This window comes from Pseudophryne corroboree, chromosome 6, assembly GCF_028390025.1.
Source record: "Pseudophryne corroboree isolate aPseCor3 chromosome 6, aPseCor3.hap2, whole genome shotgun sequence".
In the NCBI taxonomy this organism is placed as follows: Eukaryota; Metazoa; Chordata; class Amphibia; order Anura; family Myobatrachidae; genus Pseudophryne; species Pseudophryne corroboree.
In genome coordinates this window covers 60,377,644-60,401,214 of record NC_086449.1, presented here as the reverse complement: position 1 = coordinate 60,401,214, position 23,571 = coordinate 60,377,644, and the positions used below count along the sequence as shown (strand labels likewise).

Genomic DNA, 23,571 nt, shown 5'->3' with positions numbered 1-23,571 from the left:
TGTGCTGGGTAAATACTCACCCGCTGTATGAAAACACATCCCAGCGATCAGGTCTGAATTAGCCCCATGGTTTTGCCCACTAGCTGACAAATTTGCTACTGCGATCAAATCTGAATTAGGCCCTATGAACACGGTAGCAACAGTATATAATAAAATGAATAGAGCTGCTGCCACAACATGCAGTTTATGGGACAGAACAGAGTTGCTGCACATGCCCAGTGTAGCAGCTTCTTCCACCAAGTCTGCTGTATGGTGGTCATTCCGAGTTGTTCGCTCACAAGCTGCTTTTAGCAGATTTGCACACGCTAAGCCGCCGCCTACTGGGAGTGAATCTTAGCATCTCAAAATTGCGACCGACGGATTTGCAATATTGCGAATAGACCTCTCTTAGCAGTTTCTGAGTAGCTCCGGACTTACTCTGCCATTGCGATCAGTTCAGTCAGTTTCGTTCCTGGTTTGACGTCACAAACACACCCAGCGTTCGCCCAGACACTCCCCCGTTTCTCCAGCCACTCCTGCGTTTTTTCCGGAAACGGTAGCGTTTTTTCACACACACCCATAAAACTGCTAGTTTCCGCCCAGTAACACCCATTTCCTGTCAATCACATTACAATCAGCAGAACGATGAAAAAGCCGTGAGTAAAAATCCTAACTGCATAGCAAATTTACTTGGCGCAGTCGCACTGCGGACATTGCGCATGCGCACTAAGCGGAAAATCGCTGCGATGCGAAGAAATTTACAGAGCGAACAACTCGGAATGACCACCAATATGCACTTCAGGAGGGGCAGATGTACCATGTGCAGAGAGAGTTAGATTTGGGTGGGTTATATTGTTTCTGTGCTGGGTAAATACTCACCCGCTGTATGAAAACACATCCCAGCGATCAGGTCTGAATTAGCCCCATGGTTTTGCCCACTAGCTGACAAATTTGCTACTGCGATCAAATCTGAATTAGGCCCTATGACCACGGTAGCAACAGTATATAATAAAATGAATAGAGCTGCTGCCACAACATGCAGTTTATGGGACAGAACAGAGTTGCTGCACATGCCCAGTGTAGCAGCTTCTTCCACCAAGTCTGTTGTATGGTGGTCATTCCGAGTTGTTCGCTCACGAGCTGCTTTTAGCAGATTTGCACGCGCTAAGCCGCCGCCTACTGGGAGTGAATCTTAGCATCTCAAAATTGCGACCGACGGATTTGCAATATTGCGAATAGACCTCTCTTAGCAGTTTCTGAGTAGCTCCGGACTTACTCTGCCATTGCGATCAGTTCAGTCAGTTTCGTTCCTGGTTTGACGTCACAAACACACCCAGCAATCGCCCAGACACTCCCCCGTTTCTCCAGCCACTCCCGCGTTTTTCCCCTGAAACGGTAGCGTTTTTTCGCACACACCCATAAAACGGTCAGTTTCCGCCCAGAAACACCCACTTCCTGTCAATCACATTACGATCACCAGAACGAAGAAAAAAACCTTGTAATGCCGTGATTAAAATACCTAACTGCATAGCAAATTTACTTGGCGCAGTCGCACTGCGGACATTGCGCATGCGCATTAGCGACTAATCGCTCCGTTGCAATAAAAAAATAACGAGCGAACAACTCAGAATGACCACCTATGTGAAGTTATGAGCGCTCAATCAGTGCACTGTACTAGAGAGTAGCTGCCAGGAAGAAGAGACAGACACCTTACCTTAAGGTGGGAGAATGTGTGCTTAGAAAGTGCAGTACTGTCTTCTATTGGTTTATGTTTAACCTTTTCAGAACCACTTATGTTAATATTAGTTCAATATGTATGATACAACCTATACCAGGGGTTCCCAACCGTTGTTCTCAAGACACAATTACTGTACAGGGCTTACGTGTAGCCATACAAGGTGACTTAATTAATAACTTAGTTATGTTAACCATCTGTGCTCAAGCATGCATATCACTAAAACCAAGACAGTTAGTGCGCCTTGAGGACTGAGCTTGGGAAACACTGGCTTGAACCATCTACACCATTTACAGTGTTAATTATTAATACTGTATTCCATACACTATCCAGTGTATGAAAAGACCAACGTGTACATATATGTCCAGGGTCAGTATTAGGTTCTTTTACTGTTACCTCAACTCCCGCGCTTGCTCCAGTGTTCTGCAGAACGGAGATTGTTGATTACATTTGGAAACCCCCCTCTGGAAATCCTGCAAATGTATTCATTTTTCTCTGTCCTAGTCATACAGGACTCGGTCAAATCTAACTTTGCATAGAATTTGGTGGTAGCAACAATGACAGCACACGTAACCATCCTGACTTGTGGGAGTGTTATCAGAATATACTAGTCATATATCTAAAGTCAGCTGCATCACAATGGGGGTGTGGGCCACTCCTGGGGGTGATGGCTCCTGCTCAGTGACAGTAGCTGGGTGCTGCAACGTAACATTTTGTGCAGCACCTGGCTCCTATCATCGTGTAGAAGCCGGCACTGCAGTCAAGGCAGTCTCTGGGGGCAGCTGGCATCTCCCAGACCCCCGTGGTGATGAAAACCGGGGGTTGAGATGTTTAGCCATGACCCCATCCAACGAAGCCATGCATCCTTTTTAGCGGCATGTGGCTATGGCACGCGTATGGACTACACTTACCATACCGGGTGTGAAATGGGTAAGTGACGCCACTGCTAAAGCGCTGTGTGATTCTAAGCCACCCATAAAGAGAAGGGAAGCCTGTTTCTACCGATTCTCTAGCACTCAGTAAGTACGCAGAGCAGTTTTCTAAGCTAGATTCCATTTTGCAGAGCGAGAAGGCAGATTAATGAGATATAAAGGTCTCAAAAGGTTATTCTTCAGGATGTTCTGAGCTGTGCAGATGTTCTTGCCATGATGGAAATCTCTTTCCGTCTTATGACTTTATCAGGACATAGTTTGTGCAAACTGAATGCTATAGTGGGCAAGCGTGTTTCCTTTCCCAAGATAACAATTCAAACACACATGATTGCCATTTACAGTACATCACTCTTATGATTAGATTAGTTTAGGCCACTGTTAGGGCACAGCTAGATAGCATGCGTCTCCTGAACTGACTATAACGGGTTTCACCTATAACAGCCGCCATTCCCAGGATAAGCAAGTTCTCCCAGGACTTCCAGAGGTGACAATGTGGATACTTAGGCCTGTACCTTGATATGTACTGGGTGGCCCATATGTGTGCACTCTTGGAGAACCAAGTAATTTTTCACTGCGCATCTGGCGCACTTAGTCAATTAAGCCTAACAGCAAAAACTCAGCACAACTATGCAAACTGACAGAGTTAAAATAAATTACACACCTCTGCCTTTTACTTCGGGATCCAAAGTCACAGTTTTCAGATTATATGCTATGCGCCTTCCTTCCGGCTGAAATAAAAATAAGTTTACTGCCTCAGAGATGTGTAGTGGTGTCCATGAAGCTGGAATGAAGATGCCTAGATGTGAGGTAGTGATTGCTGATCATTGTACTCTCTTAGCAAAATACTCATGTGGTAATTTAAAGTAATAATTATTGCTGCAGACTTTTACATCTAAGAGATACTTTAGTCTCAAAAGCAAGAACTGCATCATAACCATCTCTATTACTCACCACGACCTTCAACATCTTCCTGACACCATCTGAGCCAAATGCAACGGTTGCTTTCACTTCCACTTCATGATAGCCCAAGGATATGGGCACAATGGTAAAAGGTAAAGCCACTGAAGATTCTTTTTCAATGGTTACCTCTTGGCGATATTTCTTTTTACTAGTGGAGAGACTGCAGAATGCTTCATTATACGTCCACTCTACACGCACCTACACCAAATTGAGAAGATAAATGTGAGGGGAATATGAGATATATGTCTACGCCATAAAATTGTACTGTAACTACTGCCCCATCAACAGTGGGGGAGGACGGATGTGGTTCATAGGGTCAACCACACTTAGGTCAACAGTGTCTAGGTTGGCCACTATTGGCCAACAGTAAGTAGGTCGACATGAGTTTTGTTGGGGGGTTTGTGTAGTTTTCTCCGTAGAGTGACCAGGAACCCCAATGAGTGCACCGCGTCCCCTCGCAAGGCTCACTTCGCTCGCCATGCTTCAGGAAGGTTACAATTCCCAATTGTAGTCCACGTGGATCGTAAAGCATGAAAAAGATAAAATAATGAAAAAAATGTGAATAACTCATGTCAACCTTCTGTAATGTTGACCTAGAACATGTCGACCTAGAAACCATGTTGCCCTACTTACTGTCGACCTAGACATTGTCGACCTAGGTATGGTTGACCTAGAGAACGGATACCAGGGAGGACATCAATAGGAGTATTGAAATTACCTAAGATGAGAAAGGTAAAACCAGAAAAAAGGAAGTTAGGGAAACAGGCAGCAAAGTTATCAATTACTTTGGAGACTGAACCAGGGAGGGCAATAAATGACAGCAAAGGTGAAGGTGAGTGGCAAGGAAGAGGCAAATTGCATGAATCGTGTTAGAATACAATGAATGGAAGGGTTCTGAGGCCATGAAAAGAAAAGAAAAAGGACTACCATACTGTCACCTTGCTAAACCTGGTGATGCGGTGTAATATATAAGAGTCCACTAGGGGAGAGGGTAGTGGTAGAAGTGGTGTGAGACAGAGAGATACAATAATCAGAAAGGCTAAGTTGTTGATGGAATTGGAGGGGGATGGTTCATGGGTGGGTGCTTGCTTGTTACAGACAGACTTTATTTCAGAGGGCAGAGTGGAGGGCTGATATGTAAATGAGATTGTCACGTTTGCGGATAGTGAGACAGATTTGGTTATGGGGTTGGGGCACAAGCAGAAGCCAAAAGGGGAAATACCACTGGAAGAGTAGGAGAGAGAAGAGCAACAGGCATTTGGAGTTTGGGCGAGGTGTTTGTAAGAGAGAGGAAAGTTTGGGACTTAATGGGGGGAGTGGGGCAGAGATACAAGGGGAGTTAAGAGAGGTGATTCAAAGTGAAAGAAGGTGAAAGTTGGGGGATAGTACCAAGGGGAGGAGGGATACAGAGGAGTAGAGACAAGTGAAGATGGAAGGATAAAAGGGGGTGGAGGAACAGGAAGGAAAATGTGGTGGAGCATTTGAATGTCAAGATCATAAGTATGGGAGATAAAACAGTGTGGATGAGAGGAACATGGGGAGAAGAAACAGGAATAGCAATGGCAATAGTGAGATGCAATTTTAGTGTGGATAAAAATTAGAATAACCAGTTAGAAATGACAGAGACGGTAATGTAATGGAGTCCTAGTGAGGGGAGAAGATTAATAGCAGTTTAATGTGCAGGCCAAGAATGGCTACAGAGAAAAGATTCAGGCGGCTAGAATAAGAAGGTCAGATAGTGGTGCAGAAGTTGAAGGAGCAGTCAGTAGCGGAGCCCAGTGTGAGTAGCCTGGTCAGCAAAGAGTGGTTTGCGGTGCATGGGGAAAGGAGGACATCAGGCAGGGATCCAGGGGCCGCCTGAAGAGGATTATGGGGAGCATGCATAAAATAAAGATATGGAATTTGGAATTTGGTTTTATTGTCATTAAATATTCAACGCATGAACAATCAATTACATTTTCATGTAAGCAAAAGAACAGACACCACGGAATATGTATAACACAAAGAACAATACCATAAGATACTTTAAAAAAGCCATAAGAACATAATAACACATAGGCAGCTGCTACAATCCTATCTACATTTAGAACCATTAAGCATGAGGGTTATGCCAAAGTACACAAGTGGCCAAGTACACAAGTGGCCCTGTTTGGAGGATCCTATATTTACCAGTCAGTGAGATCCAAGTTAGGGGAGCAAGCATGAGGGACATACTGTAATAGGTCCAGGAAGCAAAAATGGAAGATGGCGGTACAGAAGATGAATGGCCAGGTAGTAGTAGATAAGCCAAAGATGTGGCCTTCTGTAGGCTTGATTAGCAGGTTGCAGCCCAGATGAAAGACTCCATGAGAGAATTTTTAATGTTATTTGCGCATTATATGATTCATAATGAGTGCCTTCATTATGGGCCTAAATCTGAGTCACATGCAACTCCATATGTGGCCACAACTAGAGATTGTCACAGACTTCCATGTTTTAGTTTTGACAAAACTATCATTGGTTTTGGATCTGATTGTCTTTCAACACTGATAAAACATCTAAAATCATGTAGTTTGGAGCTGTTTTGTGCTTACAGTATTATTAACATCAACAACATTCATATCCAGTCGTTTCCAGCCAATTTTTACAACTTCCAGCTCACAATATTGCTTTAACCAATATTGGTCAATGGCTGCAATGAGCTGACTGTACTGCTGCTCTGTTGCTTACTTTATCCAAACACATAGCAGTTTAAAAGACTATAGCACATCTATGAAATATAGTGACACAGCAGCTTAATAAAGTATATGACCTCATAGATTGCGTTCATTAATCAAGAACTAGATCAGAGGCATGAGGCCAGCACAGGTAAATGAGAACTAGATAAGAGCCCTGAGGCCAGTACATGTAAATGGAGGTAGAGGATTTATTTAGTGGAAGCTAGGTAATTGATTGATTGAATTATTGATAATTTAAACAGTTTTAACTAAAAAGAAAAGTAAAATGGAGACATGGGCCTGACAAAGATGTAGTGGAAAACTATATGATTGATTGATTGATTGATTGATTGATTAATGTAACAGATATAGCTAGAAAGTAAGTACATCAGAGTCATGGGCCTTGCAAAAACTAGAAGACCATCAACATTGCCCCAGTAAAGTAACAGCCTAGTAAAGTACAATGAAAAGAAGAGTGGTGCAAGATGCAATTGTCTTTGGGCCCTCGTACCCACCCTTATTTTAAATATTAAAAAAGGACGGACAGTTTAACAAGCCAAAGCACTGGAGTAACAGTAACAGTCACCCACAGGACAGACAGTCCCATTGAAGGTGTTTCCTTCCTCTGGGACTGCCAGACCGGATTGCGATTAATGGAGAGCTGGCTTCCTGTAGGAAGCCACACCCTTCCTGATTGTCAGCCCAGTCCAGCTTCTATGGCCTGCAGACAATGCAGTCCATAGAAGCCAGGCGTTTGCGCATGTGCACTGAAGCCGCCCCTTGTATGCAAGTGCCAGGACCCAGCACCTGTCAGCTCCATTGTGCAAGAGCTGGGACCAGCTGTCCAGAGCTGTCTTTCTCCTCTCTGGCATAGGTAACGGCAGCTCCGCTACCGAAAAAAGGTAGGAGACACTGCTTTTGTCCTGTCCTCCCTGTGCAATTCATGTGCCATACGAGCCTTTAGAAATCCTCATGCTGCAAAAAAATCACTACTGTATGTGAATGTCAGCATTATGTGAGACTGTGAATCGGGCCTTTAATGGTTCTTGGAACTGCCAGTAACTTTTTGGTTTTGTGGGGCCTGATACTTAGAGGCATCTGCTACCGCTTTTCCGTAGGAATCAACCTATGCTCTCTGTAGATCCATGCAGATGCAAGTTTAATGTCATCGTGCACACTGTTTATCTATACACAGCTGCAACTGTTACCATAAGCATCTGGACATACACTCACTGCATGCTCGGTGCAAAAGATCCATCGGCTTATGCACCCATGGCAAGCACATTAAATGGGACAATTTCATGTGCCCATATGCTCACTAACCAGTCACCACCCAGAAACAACAATTTTAAGGAATGAGATGTAATTCTTCACTTACACTGTCTGTATGCGCATGCGCAGTTGTTGATTTATTTCTACCGCTCATGTGCTGTATGGGGTATGGATCACCAGATCTACGTTACAAAGGTCTACAGTCATTATTTCAACAACTATTCTTCGACAGAGTCAAAAGGTTGACATGAGAAAAGGTTGACACAACATTTTAAGTTTTTTGGGGTCGTTTTCACCGTCAAAGCACTTAGAGCCCTAATTAGTGTACCACAATCGCTCACTTTGCTCGCCATGCTTTGGGCAGGTTACTATTCTCAATCATAGTCCACGTGGATTGTAAAGTATAAAAAAGTTTATTAAAATGATAAACCCCCAAAAAATGTGTCGACCATATGTGTGTTGACCATTTGCACCTGTCAACCTTTTGTACCTGTTGACCATAAGCACTGCTGACCTTTTAAATGTTGACCTATTCTCCATGTCGACCTTTTGACCATGTTGACCATCAGTGTTTGACCTAAAGTGGAAAGATTTGTATGCATTCTTGACTCTAGATGTAAAGGCCCTATATACACATATTCCCCATTCTGCAGGATATGATGCAATTTCCAAATATCTAAATCTGGATGGTGATCTCATTGTGGATCACAGGTCATTCCTTTTACACTGTATTTCCTTTATTCTCTCACACAATTATTTTATTTTTCTGGATCACTTGTATTTACAGGTGATAGGAATGGCCATGGGGACCAAGTTCGCCTACAGTTATGCCAACCTATACATGGATGATTCTGAAAATACCGATGTGTGGGTGGATGACTGGGAGGCTTCCCTGGTCTTCTATGGCCATTATATTGATGATTATTTGGGATGGGGATTTAAATTTGTCTAATTCCTTTGTCACCAGTTTAAACACAAATTTACTGTATATAATTTATCCTTCACGTCCACATATCACCGGAATTGAGTGGACTTCCTGTACCGGACCCTTGAACTAATAAATAACCAAATAGTTACATCAAATTATGTGAAAACAGTCAATACCAATTCATATTTATATTACAAAAGCTCACACTATTTACCATGGAAGAGCAATTATCCCAAAGGTCAACTAATGCGACTGATACGAAATTGTACAGATCTGGATACCTTTACTGTACAAGCCAAGGAATGAATAGATTCACTTAAAACTAGAGAATACCCTGAATTTATCTTACAGACAGCCTATAAAGAAGTTTACAACATGGAAAGACAAAAATTATTTAAAAAAAAAACACTACAACTGGATGAAAATGATAAAATTTTCTTTTGTCAGTAAATATAATAAATGTGCTCAGGAGATTAAGTCCATAGTTGGACGTAACTACAGAATTCTAAAACAAGATCATATACTGAGCACACTTTTACCAACTAAACCTCAGGTATTTTATAGGAAAAACAAGTCTCTTAAAACTATCATGGCTCCAAGCCATCTGGGAACCATTTGAGAAATCGACTCACAAGGATGCTCAGATTTGCTAAAAACAAAACCTAATGGTTTCCATAAGTGTGGTAAACATTAGAGATGAGCGGGTTCGGTTCCTCTGAATCCGAACCCGCCCGAACTTCATGTTTTTTTTCACTGGTCCGAGCGACTCGGATCTTCCCGCCTTGCTCGGTTAACCCGAGCGCGCCCGAACGTCATCATCCCGCTGTCGGATTCTCGCGAGGCTCGGATTCTATCGCGAGACTCGGATTCTATATAAGGAGCCGCGCGTCGCCGCCATTTTCACACGTGCATTGAGAGTCATAGGGAGAGGACGTGGCTGGCGTCCTCTCCATTTAGAGAAGAGAGAGACACAGTAGAGACGAGAGAGACACAGTAGTAGTAATTTTGGGGAGCATTATTAGGAGGAGTACTACTATACTACTATACTACTTGCTGAAGTGATATAGATTAGATAGTGTGACTGTAAGTGTATTGTATTATCTGACTTGTGGGGGAGACACTGACAGTGGGGAGCAGTTAGAGTCTGAGAGCAGGACTCAGGAGTACATATAACGTACAGTGCACACTTTTGCTGCCAGAGTCAGTGCCACACTGCCATTGTTGTGACCACACTGACCACCAGTATAATAATATATTTTGTGATTGTCTGCTTAGGACTCGGAGTACTAGTTGCAAGTTGCAACGTGAGTGACCTGACCACCAGTTTAATAATCAATCACCACCAGTTTAATATATATATATATATATATATAATTGTATATAATATATATATATATATATATATATATAATATTGTATACCACCTACCCGTGTTTTTTTTTTTTTCATTCTTCTTTATACATACTACTATAGTAGCTTACTGTAGCAGTCTGCGGTGCTGCTGACCTGACAGTGTCCAGCAGGTCCGTCATCAGTCATTACATAATAAATATATATAGTACCTGTCCGGCTGCAGTACTAGTGATATTATATTGATTTCATCTCATTATCAATAATTTATCATCCAGTCTAGACTCTATATTAGCAGCAGACACAGTACGTTAGTCCACGGCTGTAGCTACCTCTGTGTCGGCACTCGGCAGTCCATCCATAATTGTATACCACCTACCCGTGGTTTTTTTTTTTCTTTCTTCTTTGTACATACTACTATAGTATAGTAGCTTACTGTAGCAGTCTGCGGTGCTGCTGAGCTGACAGTGTCCAGCAGGTCCGTCATCAGTCATCATTACCTAATAAATATATTATCTACCTGTCCGGCTGCAGTACTAGTGATATTATATATACATACATATATATATATTGATTTCATATCATTATCATCCAGTCTATATTAGCAGCAGACACAGTACGTTAGTCCACGGCTGTAGCTACCTCTGTGTCGGCACTCGGCAGTCCATCCATAATTGTATACCACCTACCCGTGGTTTTTTTTTTTTCTTCTTTGTACATACTACTATAGTATAGTAGCTTACTGTAGCAGTCTGCGGTGCTGCTGAGCTGACAGTGTCCAGCAGGTCCGTCATCAGTCATCATTACCTAATAAATATATTATCTACCTGTCCGGCTGCAGTACTAGTGATATTATATATACATACATATATATATTGATTTCATATCATTATCATCCAGTCTATATTAGCAGCAGACACAGTACGGTAGTCCACGGCTGTAGCTACCTCTGTGTCGGCACTCGGCAGTCCATCCATAATTGTATACCACCTACCCGTGGTTTTTTTTTTTCTTTCTTCTTTGTACATACTACTATAGTATAGTAGCTTACTGTAGCAGTCTGCGGTGCTGCTGAGCTGACAGTGTCCAGCAGGTCCGTCATCAGTCATCATTACCTAATAAATATATTATCTACCTGTCCGGCTGCAGTACTAGTGATATTATATATACATACATATATATATTGATTTCATATCATTATCATCCAGTCTATATTAGCAGCAGACACAGTACGTTAGTCCACGGCTGTAGCTACCTCTGTGTCGGCACTTGGCAGTCCATCCATAAGTATACTAGTATCCATCCATCTCCATTGTTTACCTGAGGTGCCTTTTAGTTGTGCCTATTAAAATATGGAGAACAAAAATGTTGAGGTTCCAAAATTAGGGAAAGATCAAGATCCACTTCCACCTCGTGCTGAAGCTGCTGCCACTAGTCATGGCCGAGACGATGAAATGCCAGCAACGTCGTCTGCCAAGGCTGATGCCCAATGTCATAGTACAGAGCATGTCAAATCCAAAACACCAATTATCAGTAAAAAAAAGGACTCCAAAACCTAAAATAAAATTGTCGGAGGAGAAGCGTAAACTTGCCAATATGCCATTTACCACACGGAGTGGCAAGGAACGGCTGAGGCCCTGGCCTATGTTCATGGCTAGTGGTTCAGCTTCACATGAGGATGGAAGCACTCAGCCTCTCGCTAGAAAAATGAAAAGACTCAAGCTGGCAAAAGCAGTAGCACCGCAAAGAACTGTGCGTTCTTCGAAATTCCAAATCCACAAGGAGAGTCCGACTCCAATTGTGTCGGTTGCGATGCCTGACCTTCCCAACACTGGACGTGAAGAGCATGCGCCTTCCACCATTTGCACGCCCCCTGCAAGTGCTGGAAGGAGCACCCGCAGTCCAGTTCCTGATAGTCAGATTGAAGATGTCAGTGTTGAAGTACACCAGGATGAGGAGGATATGGGTGTTGCTGGCGCTGGGGAGGAAATTGACCAGGAGGATTCTGATGGTGAGGTGGTTTGTTTAAGACACCTGTTGTCCGTGGGAGGAATATGGCCACTGACATGCCTGGTGAAAATACCAAAAAAATCAGCTCTTCGGTGTGGAAGTATTTCAACTGAAATGCGGACAACAGGTGTCAAGCCGTGTGTTGCCTTTGTCAAGCTGTAATAAGTAGGGGTAAGGACGTTAACCACCTCGGAACATCCTCCCTTATACGTCACCTGCAGCGCATTCATAATAAGTCAGTGACAAGTTCAAAAACTTTGGGTGACAGCGGAAGCAGTCCACTGACCAGTAAATCCCTTCCTCTTGTAACCAAGCTCACGCAAACCACCCCACCAACTCCCTCAGTGTCAATTTCCTCCTTCCCCAGGAATGCCAATAGTCCTGCAGGCCATGTCACTGGCAATTCTGACGATTCCTCTCCTGCCTGGGATTCCTCCGATGCATCCTTGCGTGTAACGCCTACTGCTGCTGGCGCTGCTGTTGTTGCTGCTGGGAGTCGATGGTCATCCCAGAGGGGAAGTCGTAAGACCACTTTTACTACTTCCACCAAGCAATTGACTGTCCAACAGTCCTCTGCGAGGAAGATGAAATATCACAGCAGTCATCCTACTGCAAAGCGGATAACTGAGGCCTTGGCATCCTGGGTGGTGAGAAACGTGGTTCCGGTATCCATCATTACTGCAGAGCCAACTAGAGACTTGTTGGAGGTACTGTGTCCCCGGTACCAAATACCATCTAGGTTCCATTTCTCTAGGCAGGCGATACCGAAAATGTACACAGACCTCAGAAAAAGAGTCACCAGTGTCCTAAAAAATGCAGCTGTACCCAATGTCCACTTAACCACGGACATGTGGACAAGTGGAGCAGGGCAGGGTCAGGACTATATGACTGTGACAGCCCACTGGGTAGATGTATGGACTCCCGCCGCAAGAACAGCAGCGGCGGCACCAGTAGCAGCATCTCGCAAACGCCAACTCTTTCCTAGGCAGGCTACGCTTTGTATCACCGGTTTCCAGAATACGCACACAGCTGAAAACCTCTTACGGCAACTGAGGAAGATCATCGCGGAATGGCTTACCCCAATTGGACTCTCCTGTGGATTTGTGGCATCGGACAACGCCAGCAATATTGTGTGTGCATTAAATATGGGCAAATTCCAGCACGTCCCATGTTTTGCACATACCTTGAATTTGGTGGTGCAGAATTATTTAAAAAACGACAGGGGCGTGCAAGAGATGCTGTCGGTGGCCAGAAGAATTGCGGGACACTTTCGGCGTACAGGCACCACGTACAGAAGACTGGAGCACCATCAAAAACTACTGAACCTGCCCTGCCATCATCTGAAGCAAGAAGTGGTAACGAGGTGGAATTCAACCCTCTATATGCTTCAGAGGTTGGAGGAGCAGCAAAAGGCCATTCAAGCCTATACAATTGAGCACGATATAGGAGGTGGAATGCACCTGTCTCAAGCGCAGTGGAGAATGATTTCAACGTTGTGCAAGGTTCTGATGCCCTTTGAACTTGCCACACGTGAAGTCAGTTCAGACACTGCCAGCCTGAGTCAGGTCATTCCCCTCATCAGGCTTTTGCAGAAGAAGCTGGAGACATTGAAGGAGGAGCTAACACGGAGCGATTCCGCTAGGCATGTGGGACTTGTGGATGGAGCCCTTAATTCGCTTAACAAGGATTCACGGGTGGTCAATCTGTTGAAATCAGAGCACTACATTTTGGCCACCGTGCTCGATCCTAGATTTAAAGCCTACCTTGGATCTCTCTTTCCGGCAGACACAAGTCTGCTGGGGTTGAAAGACCTGCTGGTGAGAAAATTGTCAAGTCAAGCGGAACGCGACCTGTCAACATCTCCTCCTTCACATTCTCCCGCAACTGGGGGTGCGAGGAAAAGGCTCAGAATTCCGAGCCCACCCGCTGGCGGTGATGCAGGGCAGTCTGGAGCGACTGCTGATGCTGACATCTGGTCCGGACTGAAGGACCTGACAACGATTACGGACATGTCGTCTACTGTCACTGCATATGATTCTCTCAACATTGAAAGAATGGTGGAGGATTATATGAGTGACCGCATCCAAGTAGGCACGTCACACAGTCCGTACTTATACTGGCAGGAAAAAGAGGCAATTTGGAGGCCCTTGCACAAACTGGCTTTATTCTACCTAAGTTGTCCTCCCACAAGTGTGTACTCCGAAAGAGTGTTTAGTGCCGCCGCTCACCTTGTCAGCAATCGGCGTACGAGGTTACATCCAGAAAATGTGGAGAAGATGATGTTCATTAAAATGAATTATAATCAATTCCTCCGTGGAGACATTGACCAGCAGCAATTGCCTCCACAAAGTACACAGGGAGCTGAGATGGTGGATTCCAGTGGGGACGAATTGATAATCTGTGAGGAGGGGGATGTACACGGTGATATATCGGAGGATGATGATGAGGTGGACATCTTGCCTCTGTAGAGCCAGTTTGTGCAAGGAGAGATTAATTGCTTCTTTTTTGGTGGGGGTCCAAACCAACCCGTCATTTCAGTCACAGTCGTGTGGCAGACCCTGTCACTGAAATGATGGGTTGGTTAAAGTGTGCATGTCCTGTTTATACAACATAAGGGAGGGTGGGAGGGCCCAAGGACAATTCCATCTTGCACCTCTTTTTTCTTTAATTTTTCTTTGCGTCATGTGCTGTTTGTGGAATGTTTTTTGGAAGGGCCATCCTGCGTGACACTGCAGTGCCACTCCTAGATGGGCCCGGTGTTTGTGTCGGCCACTAGGGTCGCTTATCTTACTCACACAGCTACCTCATTGCGCCTCTTTTTTTCTTTGCGTCATGTGCTGTTTGGGGAGGGTTTTTTGGAAGGGACATCCTGCGTGACACTGCAGTGCCACTCCTAGATGGGCCCGGTGTTTGTGTCGGCCACTAGGGTCGCTTATCTTACTCACACAGCTACCTCATTTCGCCTCTTTTTTTATTTGCGTCATGTGCTGTTTGGGGAGGGTTTTTTGGAAGGGACATCCTGCGTGACACTGCAGTGCCACTCCTAGATGGGCCCGGTGTTTGTGTCGGCCACTAGGGTCGCTTATCTTACTCACACAGCTACCTCATTGCGCCTCTTTTTTTCTTTGCGTCATGTGCTGTTTGGGGAGGGTTTTTTGGAAGGGCCATCCTGCGTGACACTGCAGTGCCACTCCTAGATGGGCCCGGTGTTTGTGTCGGCCACTAGGGTCGCTTATCTTACTCACACAGCTACCTCATTGCGCCTCTTTTTTTCTTTGCGTCATGTGCTGTTTGGGGAGGGTTTTTTGGAAGGGACATCCTGCGTGACACTGCAGTGCCACTCCTAGATGGGCCCGGTGTTTGTGTCGGCCACTAGGGTCTCTTATCTTACTCACACAGCTACCTCATTTCGCCTCTTTTTTTATTTGCGTCATGTGCTGTTTGGGGAGGGTTTTTTGGAAGGGACATCCTGCGTGACACTGCAGTGCCACTCCTAGATGGGCCCGGTGTTTGTGTCGGCCACTAGGGTCGCTTATCTTACTCACACAGCTACCTCATTGCGCCTCTTTTTTTCTTTGCGTCATGTGCTGTTTGGGGAGGGTTTTTTGGAAGGGCCATCCTGCGTGACACTGCAGTGCCACTCCTAGATGGGCCCGGTGTTTGTGTCGGCCACTAGGGTCGCTTATCTTACTCACACAGCTACCTCATTGCGCCTCTTTTTTTCTTTGCGTCATGTGCTGTTTGGGGAGGGTTTTTTGGAAGGGCCATCCTGCGTGACACTGCAGTGCCACTCCTAGATGGGCCCGGTGTTTGTGTCGGCCACTAGGGTCGCATATCTTACTCACACAGCTACCTCATTGCGCCTCTTTTTTTCTTTGCGTCATGTGCTGTTTGGGGACGGTTTTTTGGAAGGGACATCCTGCGTGACACTGCAGTGCCACTCCTAGATGGGCCCGGTGTTTGTGTCGGCCACTAGGGTCGCTTATCTTACTCACACAGCTACCTCATTGCGCCTCTTTTTTTCTTTGCGTCATGTGCTGTTTGGGGAGGGTTTTTTGGAAGGGACATCCTGCGTGACACTGCAGTGCCACTCCTAGATGGGCCCGGTGTTTGTGTCGGCCACTAGGGTCGCTTACCTTACTCACACAGCTACCTCATTGCGCCTCTTTTTTTCTTTGCGTCATGTGCTGTTTGGGGAGGGTTTTTTGGAAGGGCCATCCTGCGTGACACTGCAGTGCCACTCCTAGATGGGCCCGGTGTTTGTGTCGGCCACTAGGGTCGCTTATCTTACTCACACAGCTACCTCATTGCGCCTCTTTTTTTCTTTGCGTCATGTGCTGTTTGGGGAGGGTTTTTTGGAAGGGCCATCCTGCGTGACACTGCAGTGCCACTCCTAGATGGGCCCGGTGTTTGTGTCGGCCACTAGGGTCGCTTATCTTACTCACACAGCTACCTCATTGCGCCTCTTTTTTTCTTTGCGTCATGTGCTGTTTGGGGAGGGTTTTTTGGAAGGGCCATCCTGCGTGACACTGCAGTGCCACTCCTAGATGGGTCCGGTGTTTGTGTCGGCCACTAGGGTCGCTTAGCTTAGTCATCCAGCGACCTAGGTGCAAATTTTAGGACTAAAAATAATATTGTGAGGTGTGAGGTATTCAGAATAGACTGAAAATGAGTGTAAATTATGGTTTTTGAGGTTAATAATACTTTGGGATCAAAATGACCCCCAAATTCTATGATTTAAGCTGTTTTTTAGTGTTTTTAAAAAAAAAACACCCGAATCCAAAACACACCCGAATCCGACAAAAAAAATTCGGTGAGGTTTTGCCAAAACGCGGTCGAACCCAAAACACGGCCGCGGAACCGAACCCAAAACCAAAACACAAAACCCGAAAAATTTCCGGCGCTCATCTCTAGTAAACATAAGTGCATTATGTGTTCACACATGCAAAAAAAAAACCTACCACAATAACCTTACCTTTTTCTAATAAACTGCGATTCTAGATAAGTAATATACCTGCTAACATGCAGTTGTGGTCTTAATTATGTAGATTGTACAATCAGACATTTACGGGTACGATTTATGGAACACAGCAGAAATATTATAAACAAATGTCAGACACATAGTATACCTAGGCATTTTTGCTTGAAACATTCTGCCAATACTTCTGATCTTTCTATTATATGGTTGGAACATATTTTCCCAACTCCTAGAGGTGGTGACAAATATAAGAAACTCTGTAGTCAAGAGGTCTTCTGGATGTTGAAATTCAACTCACTCAATCCAGATGGCCTCAATGAGACCATAGAACTTAATTCTGTCCTTTAGATGCCCTTATTTATATGCGTGCATATATACGGTATGTGTACTTTTGATCAGGGGCGTAACTATATTGGTGTGGACCCCATAGCAAAATTTTGCAATGGCCGTCCCTGCCCTGCCGCCACTAGTCACCTCTCTACACTGTGTCCCCAGCCACAATAACACCCCCCATCCCCCAGAGTGGGCATACCTCCCGGCTGGGCACTTCTCCGATGTATGCACCTCTGCAGCCAGCAGACGCTGAGCGCTCACCTCTCTTGGGCAGGCAGGTAGTGGCTTCATGGAGGCATTTGGTTGTGGCAGTTGTAGTCACGGCGGCGTAGGCTCCTCTTTATTTCAAGTGCAGTCCGTATCGGATGCTGTCAGAAGGGCGCTGCCTGGGGTGGGCGGTCTCTGTTGATGGGAGGAGGGGTGCGTCCAGCATAGCCCATGGTTGGCAATCACTCTCAGCCAGGCCGGGCATGGATCAGTGTTATTTGGTGCAGGGTATGAAGCTGAAGCGGGCCCTGGAAGGACTGGTTAGGCCCCATAGCAGCTGCACCCCCTGTCCGGACCACTCGGCCACCTTGCTACTGGGATGAATATACCACCCCATCACTATTCCCATTCAGATCTTTAAGATACTCCTACAAATACCTACCTTATTTCTCTTACCATCAAACCTATTCGTTGCATATTAGCTCATTTCTATTTTTGATTAGAGGATATATGCATGTGTATGTGTCTCTTTACTAGATTATATATATGCTGAATCTTCTCTCTCTGATTTATTGGAGAATTTTCCTATTATATATATATATGCATATGTATGTATGCGGTAAATCTCTATTATTAAGCCTACCAGTGTATGTATGCATGTATATATATATATATATATAATTTTTTTTTGTGTGTGTGCATGATTATACACGGCTCCCTTACGCTATTGTTAATATTTTATTTTTAAAATGACTATAATATGCAATTAATTGATAAATTAGAGCACATCAGTGACCGGATATCTATATGGTTCCCTGGAAACTGAATAAACACTGACATCGGAAACCTTCTTGTGTGTATAGAATGTATGCCCCGTGTAGAGCCGCTAGTGACGCATCACGTGACCAAAATATATACGTTATGTGCACACAAGCGCATTCTCTTTTATGGTCTTTTCTCTACCGGTTATGATGTAGACTATACACGGGAAGCTCCGATCACGTGATCTTACCTAGTCACGTGATCGAAACTTAAGAGGAGGAAAACCCATTTATTAATGTTCTTTTCATTCTAAATAGATTGTTTTAATGCCCAATCTTTAAATTATATAATCGAGACCTAGTGGATTCTCTCAGGTATGTGTTTTTATACATTTCTTTGGACACCATGTTTTATTACATCATTGTTTTAGACAGGTGTGATTAATTGAACTACTCAATAAGGAGGCCCCAATGGTCACCAGTTACATGCTCCAGAAAAAGCTGTATATACCCTGCCAATGAAACGCGTTGAGCCTTGCTGTACACTGTGTTTTGCCACTTGGACCCATACTCCACCACTGGTGACATTTGGGCTACCTTTTGCACCTCTGAGACTTGCATTGCAGTACTTCTTGGCAGAACTGACCCATCAGCACCTAAAGGATTATACCCAGCTGATAACTAATGGAACTGCATTTTCGGCTCTGACCAACCGGTAACAACCATATTATTGAAAATCTTTGAACATTGGTGAATATTATCCGGTGATATTGCTGTTCTCCCAGTAACATCCGATAAACGAGTCCTAGCCATTTGTGTGGGACGAGGGTTCAATACTATATATTTGACTCATATATTTACTAACACAGCTCACTATGTGGCTTAGTTTTCCCTTATGATCTTTTATCCATTAACATTTTATTGTATATATATTAAATAAACGTGGTATTTTTAACAAGCCGTCCTGATTTACATTTTTCACCTAACAGTTAGTACTGGTATATTGCTATTTTGAAGTGTTTGACCTAATGACTGTCAACTTTTTCATGGTTGACCTAGAGCCCGGATACCGTAGTATGCAGATATTATCACAAGTGTTTTGCATCACCATACATACTGCAGATATTAGAACAATATAGGGTATACAGAGCTTAGCATTACAGTAACTGAAAAACTAAAAAAGAGCACAGGTAACAAGGGACACTGTCATTCGGTCGACCACTATTGGTTGACATTCATTAGGTCGACATGACAAAAGGTCGACATGAGTTTTTCAGAATATTTTTAATTTTTTGTACTTTTTCATACTTTACGATCCATGTGGACTATAATTGGGAACGGTAACCTGCATGGCGAGCAAAGCAAGCCATGCGAGTGGACATGGTGCACTAATTGGAGTTCCCGGTCACTCTACAAAGAAAACGAGCCCAAAAAATGTAAAAATAGGATTTTGATAACCTACCGATAAATCCTTTTCTTCTAGTCCGTAGAGGATGCTGGGGACGACATCAAGACCATGGGGTATAGACGGGATCCGCAGGAGACATGGGCACTCTAAAGACTTTTCATTGGGTGTGAACTGGCTCCTCCCTCTATGCCCCTTCACCAGACCTCAGTTATAGGAACTGTGCCTAGGGAGACTGACATTTCGGGGAAAGGAATTACTTAACTAGTGGTGAGATATCTACCAACTCACACCCTCAACCATGCCGCACACATGGCATTCAACATAACACACGCCAACAGGCATGAACTAATTACAGCAACATGCTGAAACCAAGATAACACAACTTGTGTAACTGTAATAACTAAACTGCAGGTAAAGTACGCACTGGGGCGGGCGCCCAGCATCCTCTACGGACTAGGAGAAAAGGATTTACCGGTAGGTTATCAAAATCCTATTTTCTCATACGTCCTAGAGTATGCTGGGGACGACATCAAGACCATGGGGTTTATACCAAAGCTCCAGTACGGGCGGGAGAGTGCGGATGACCCTGCAGCACCGATTGACCAAACTTTAGGTCCTCATCGGCCAAGGTGTCAAACTTGTAGAATTTAGCAAATGTGTTTGACCCTGACCAAGTAGCTGCTCGGCAAAGTTGTAATGCCGAGACCCCCCCCCCCCCCCCCGGGCAGCCGCCCAGGATGAGCCCACCTTCCTAGTGGAGTGGGCCTTTACCGACATCGGTAACGGCAATACAGCCGTAGTATGAGCTTGCTGAATCGTATTTCTAATCCAATGTGCAATAGTCTGCTTGGAAGCATGACAGCCAATCTTGTTATGATCATACAGGACAAACAGAGCCTCTGTTTTTCGTATACGAGCTATTCTAGCAACATAGATTTTTAAAGCTCTAACCACATCTAGAGACTTTGAATCAGTGAATGTGTCAGTAACTACTGGCACCACAATAGGTTGGTTTATGTGAAAAGCAGAAACCATCTTTGGAAGAAAATGTTGGCGAGTTCGCAACTATGCCCTATTTTCATGGAAAATCAGGTAAGGGCTCTTGTGAGACAAGGCCCCCAATTCCGACACCCGCCTTGCGGATGCCAATGCCAAAAGCATCACCACTTTCCAAGTGAGAAACTTCAACTCTATCTTTTGTAGAGGCTCAAACCAATCCGATTGAAAGAACTGCAATACCACGTAAAGGTCCCATGGTGACACTGGAGGCACGAATGGAGGCTGGATGTGCAGAACCCATTTCACGAAGGTCTGAACCTCTGGAAGACAGGCCAATTGTTTTTTGGAAGAACACTGACAAGGCCGAAATCTGGACCTTGATTGATCCAAATCGTAGGCCCGTCTCCAAACCATCCTGCAATAAATGGAGGAAACGTCCTAAGTGAAACTCTTCCGTAGGAGCTTTCTTGGATTCACACCAAGACACATACAGTATTTTCTCCAAATATGGTGGTAATGTTTTGACGTTACTCCCTTTCTAGACTGAATAAGGGTGGGGATGACCTCCTTAGGAATACCCTTCCTGGCTAGGATACAGCGCTCAACAGCCATGCGGTCAAATGTAGCTGCGGTAAGACTTGGTACATGCACGGTGTTAGGCGCGGCAGCTCGTGCCGGCGCCCCAACCGTTGCCGAGCAAAGGTCACGGGCACCGCGCCTCACTGTTCCCCCGCACGGCACCTAGCAACGCCAGGACGCCGTGTGCGCTGAAGCCGCCGGGTCCTTGGCAATGCTAGGACGCCGAACGCTCAGAGCCGCCGGATCCATGGCAACGGGGACGCCACAGGCGCACCGTGTTCCCCGTTGCCATGTTAGGATTACACACACCTGCCCTTCTCTGGTCGTGCAGCAGGACAGCTGTACGACATCATTAATTAGGTTCTGCTTAGTCATTGGAGGGCTCCCTTTTATATGCCTCCTCACTGCTTTACACAGATGCCGATGATAGCTTCCTGTATGCTGTTCCTGCCCAGCAGTGTTCTTTGTCCAGCGTGCTGTGATCTGGTCTACTCTGTTCCCTGTGGTCCCGAGTCCTGGTGTCCGGAAGCCGGCCGTGGCAGTCTTTTCAGTTATCCAGCCGACTGTTACCTGTACTTGTCATCTCGAGGTTCTCGTTCAGTTGGGTTACCCTTCCGGTGTCGTGAGTAGTGGATTCTGCCACGTCTTGCGGCCTAGGCCACTGTATTCTTTAGTTTAACCAGTTTCTGGTGTTTTTGTGGAGGTTTCCGCCATAACTGTCCTCCCCAGTACACGACAGTGCCGTGTAGGGTGTGGACAGTAGTACCTTTGTTGTTCTTTTCCTTTGTTGGCGTACCGCACATACGTTTAGTTTTAGGTCTCTTAGTAGCCCCTATTTCTGAGTTTGGTTTAGTTAGAGGTCCCCTTGTTATCATTCCATCTCGGTTTACGCCTTGTCTCATATCAAGACCTGGGGGCATCGGAGTTGGGCAGACCTAATCCGCCCATCAAACGCGGCTGCCATATGCCCAAGAACACAGTCTCGCAGGCGTAAACTGACCACATGGGTGAAACAACGGAGGTAGGTTGCTAGGGGTTATTACTACACCTTGCCATCATTTCAGCGTCACGTTCTTGTGCTCTGGACTCACTACGCAATACCTCTTTTATTCTGAGCACCAAGAACGTAACACAAGGCCCCTGCTGCAGCAGGTCCTCCTGAGGAGGAAGAGGCCGAGGATCTCCTATGAGTAACTGCTGAAGATCTGGGTACCAAGCCCTTCCTGGCCAGTCTGGGGCAATGAAGATTGCTCAAACCCTTGTCTTTCTTATTATCCTGAGTACTTTTGGGATCAGCGGAAGTGGAGGGAAAACATACACTGACGGAAACACCCACTGGGTCACCAGTGCATACACTGCTACTGCTTGAGGTTCTCTCAACCTGGAACAGTATCTCTGAAGCTTCTTGTTGAGACGAGAAGCCATCATGTCTATTTGAGGAACTCCCCAAAGACTTGTCACCTCTGTGAAGACTTCTTGGTGGAGGCCCCACTCTCCTGGATGGAGATCGTGTCTGCTGAGGAAGTCTGCTTCCCAGTTGTCTTCTCCCGGAATGAATATTGCCGACAGAGCTTGTAGATATTTAGGATTTTTGTTGCCTCTGCCATTGCTGCTCTGCTTTTCGTTCCACCCTGCCTGTTTATGTGTGCGACTGCTGTTACATTGTCGGCCTGGATCTGCACGGGACGGTCTTGAAGAAGATGTACCGCTTGTTGAAGGCAGTTGTAAATGGCTCTTAGCTCCAGAACGTTTATGTGAAGGCAGGCTTCCTGTTGTGACCAACGTCCCTGGAAGTTTTCTCCCTGAGAGACTGTTTCCCAGCCTTGGAGACTTGCATCTGCAGTTACTAGGACCCATTCCTGAATCCCGAACCTGCGTCCCTCTAGCAGGTGAGAGCTGTGCAACCACCACAGGAACAAAATACTGTTTTTTGATGACAGGATTATCTTTCTGTGCATGTGTAGGTGTGACCCCGACCACTTGTCCAACAGGTCCCACTGGAATACTCTGGCATGGAACCTGCCAAACTGTATGGCCTCGTATGCCGCCACCATCTTCCCCAACAAACGAATGCACTGATGGATCGACACACTTGATGGTTTCAATATCTGTTTTACCATTTTCTGGATTTCCAGAGCCTTTTCCAGTGGAAGAAATACTCTCTAAACTTCTGTGTCCAGAATCATCCCGAGGAAAGACAACCTTGTCGTCGGTTCCAACTGTGACTTTGGATAATTTATGATCCACCCGTGTTGTTGGAGTATTGACAGGGAGAGGGATATGTTTTGTAATAACTGCTCCCTGGATCTCGCCTTTATCAGGAGGTCATCCAGATAAGGGATTATATTGATTCCTTTCTGACGGAGGACCATCATCTCCGCCATCACCTTGGTGAATACCCTCGGCGCCGTGGAGACCGAAAGGTAACGTCTGGAATTGGTAAT

General features: G+C 45.2%; 1 protein-coding gene across 1 annotated transcript in view; it reads right to left on the bottom strand.

The window, feature by feature from the left end:
- LOC134936129 (complement C3-like) overlaps nt 1-23,571 on the bottom strand; it is an 828,079-nt gene that overhangs the window by 288,594 nt on the left and 515,914 nt on the right. The window contains exons 21-22 of the mRNA XM_063931046.1: nt 3,598-3,804; nt 3,308-3,374 (exon numbers count right to left, since the gene is read on the bottom strand). Coding sequence (XP_063787116.1) covers nt 3,308-3,374; nt 3,598-3,804 — 274 coding nt within the window. The remainder of the gene's footprint in view (nt 1-3,307; nt 3,375-3,597; nt 3,805-23,571) is intronic.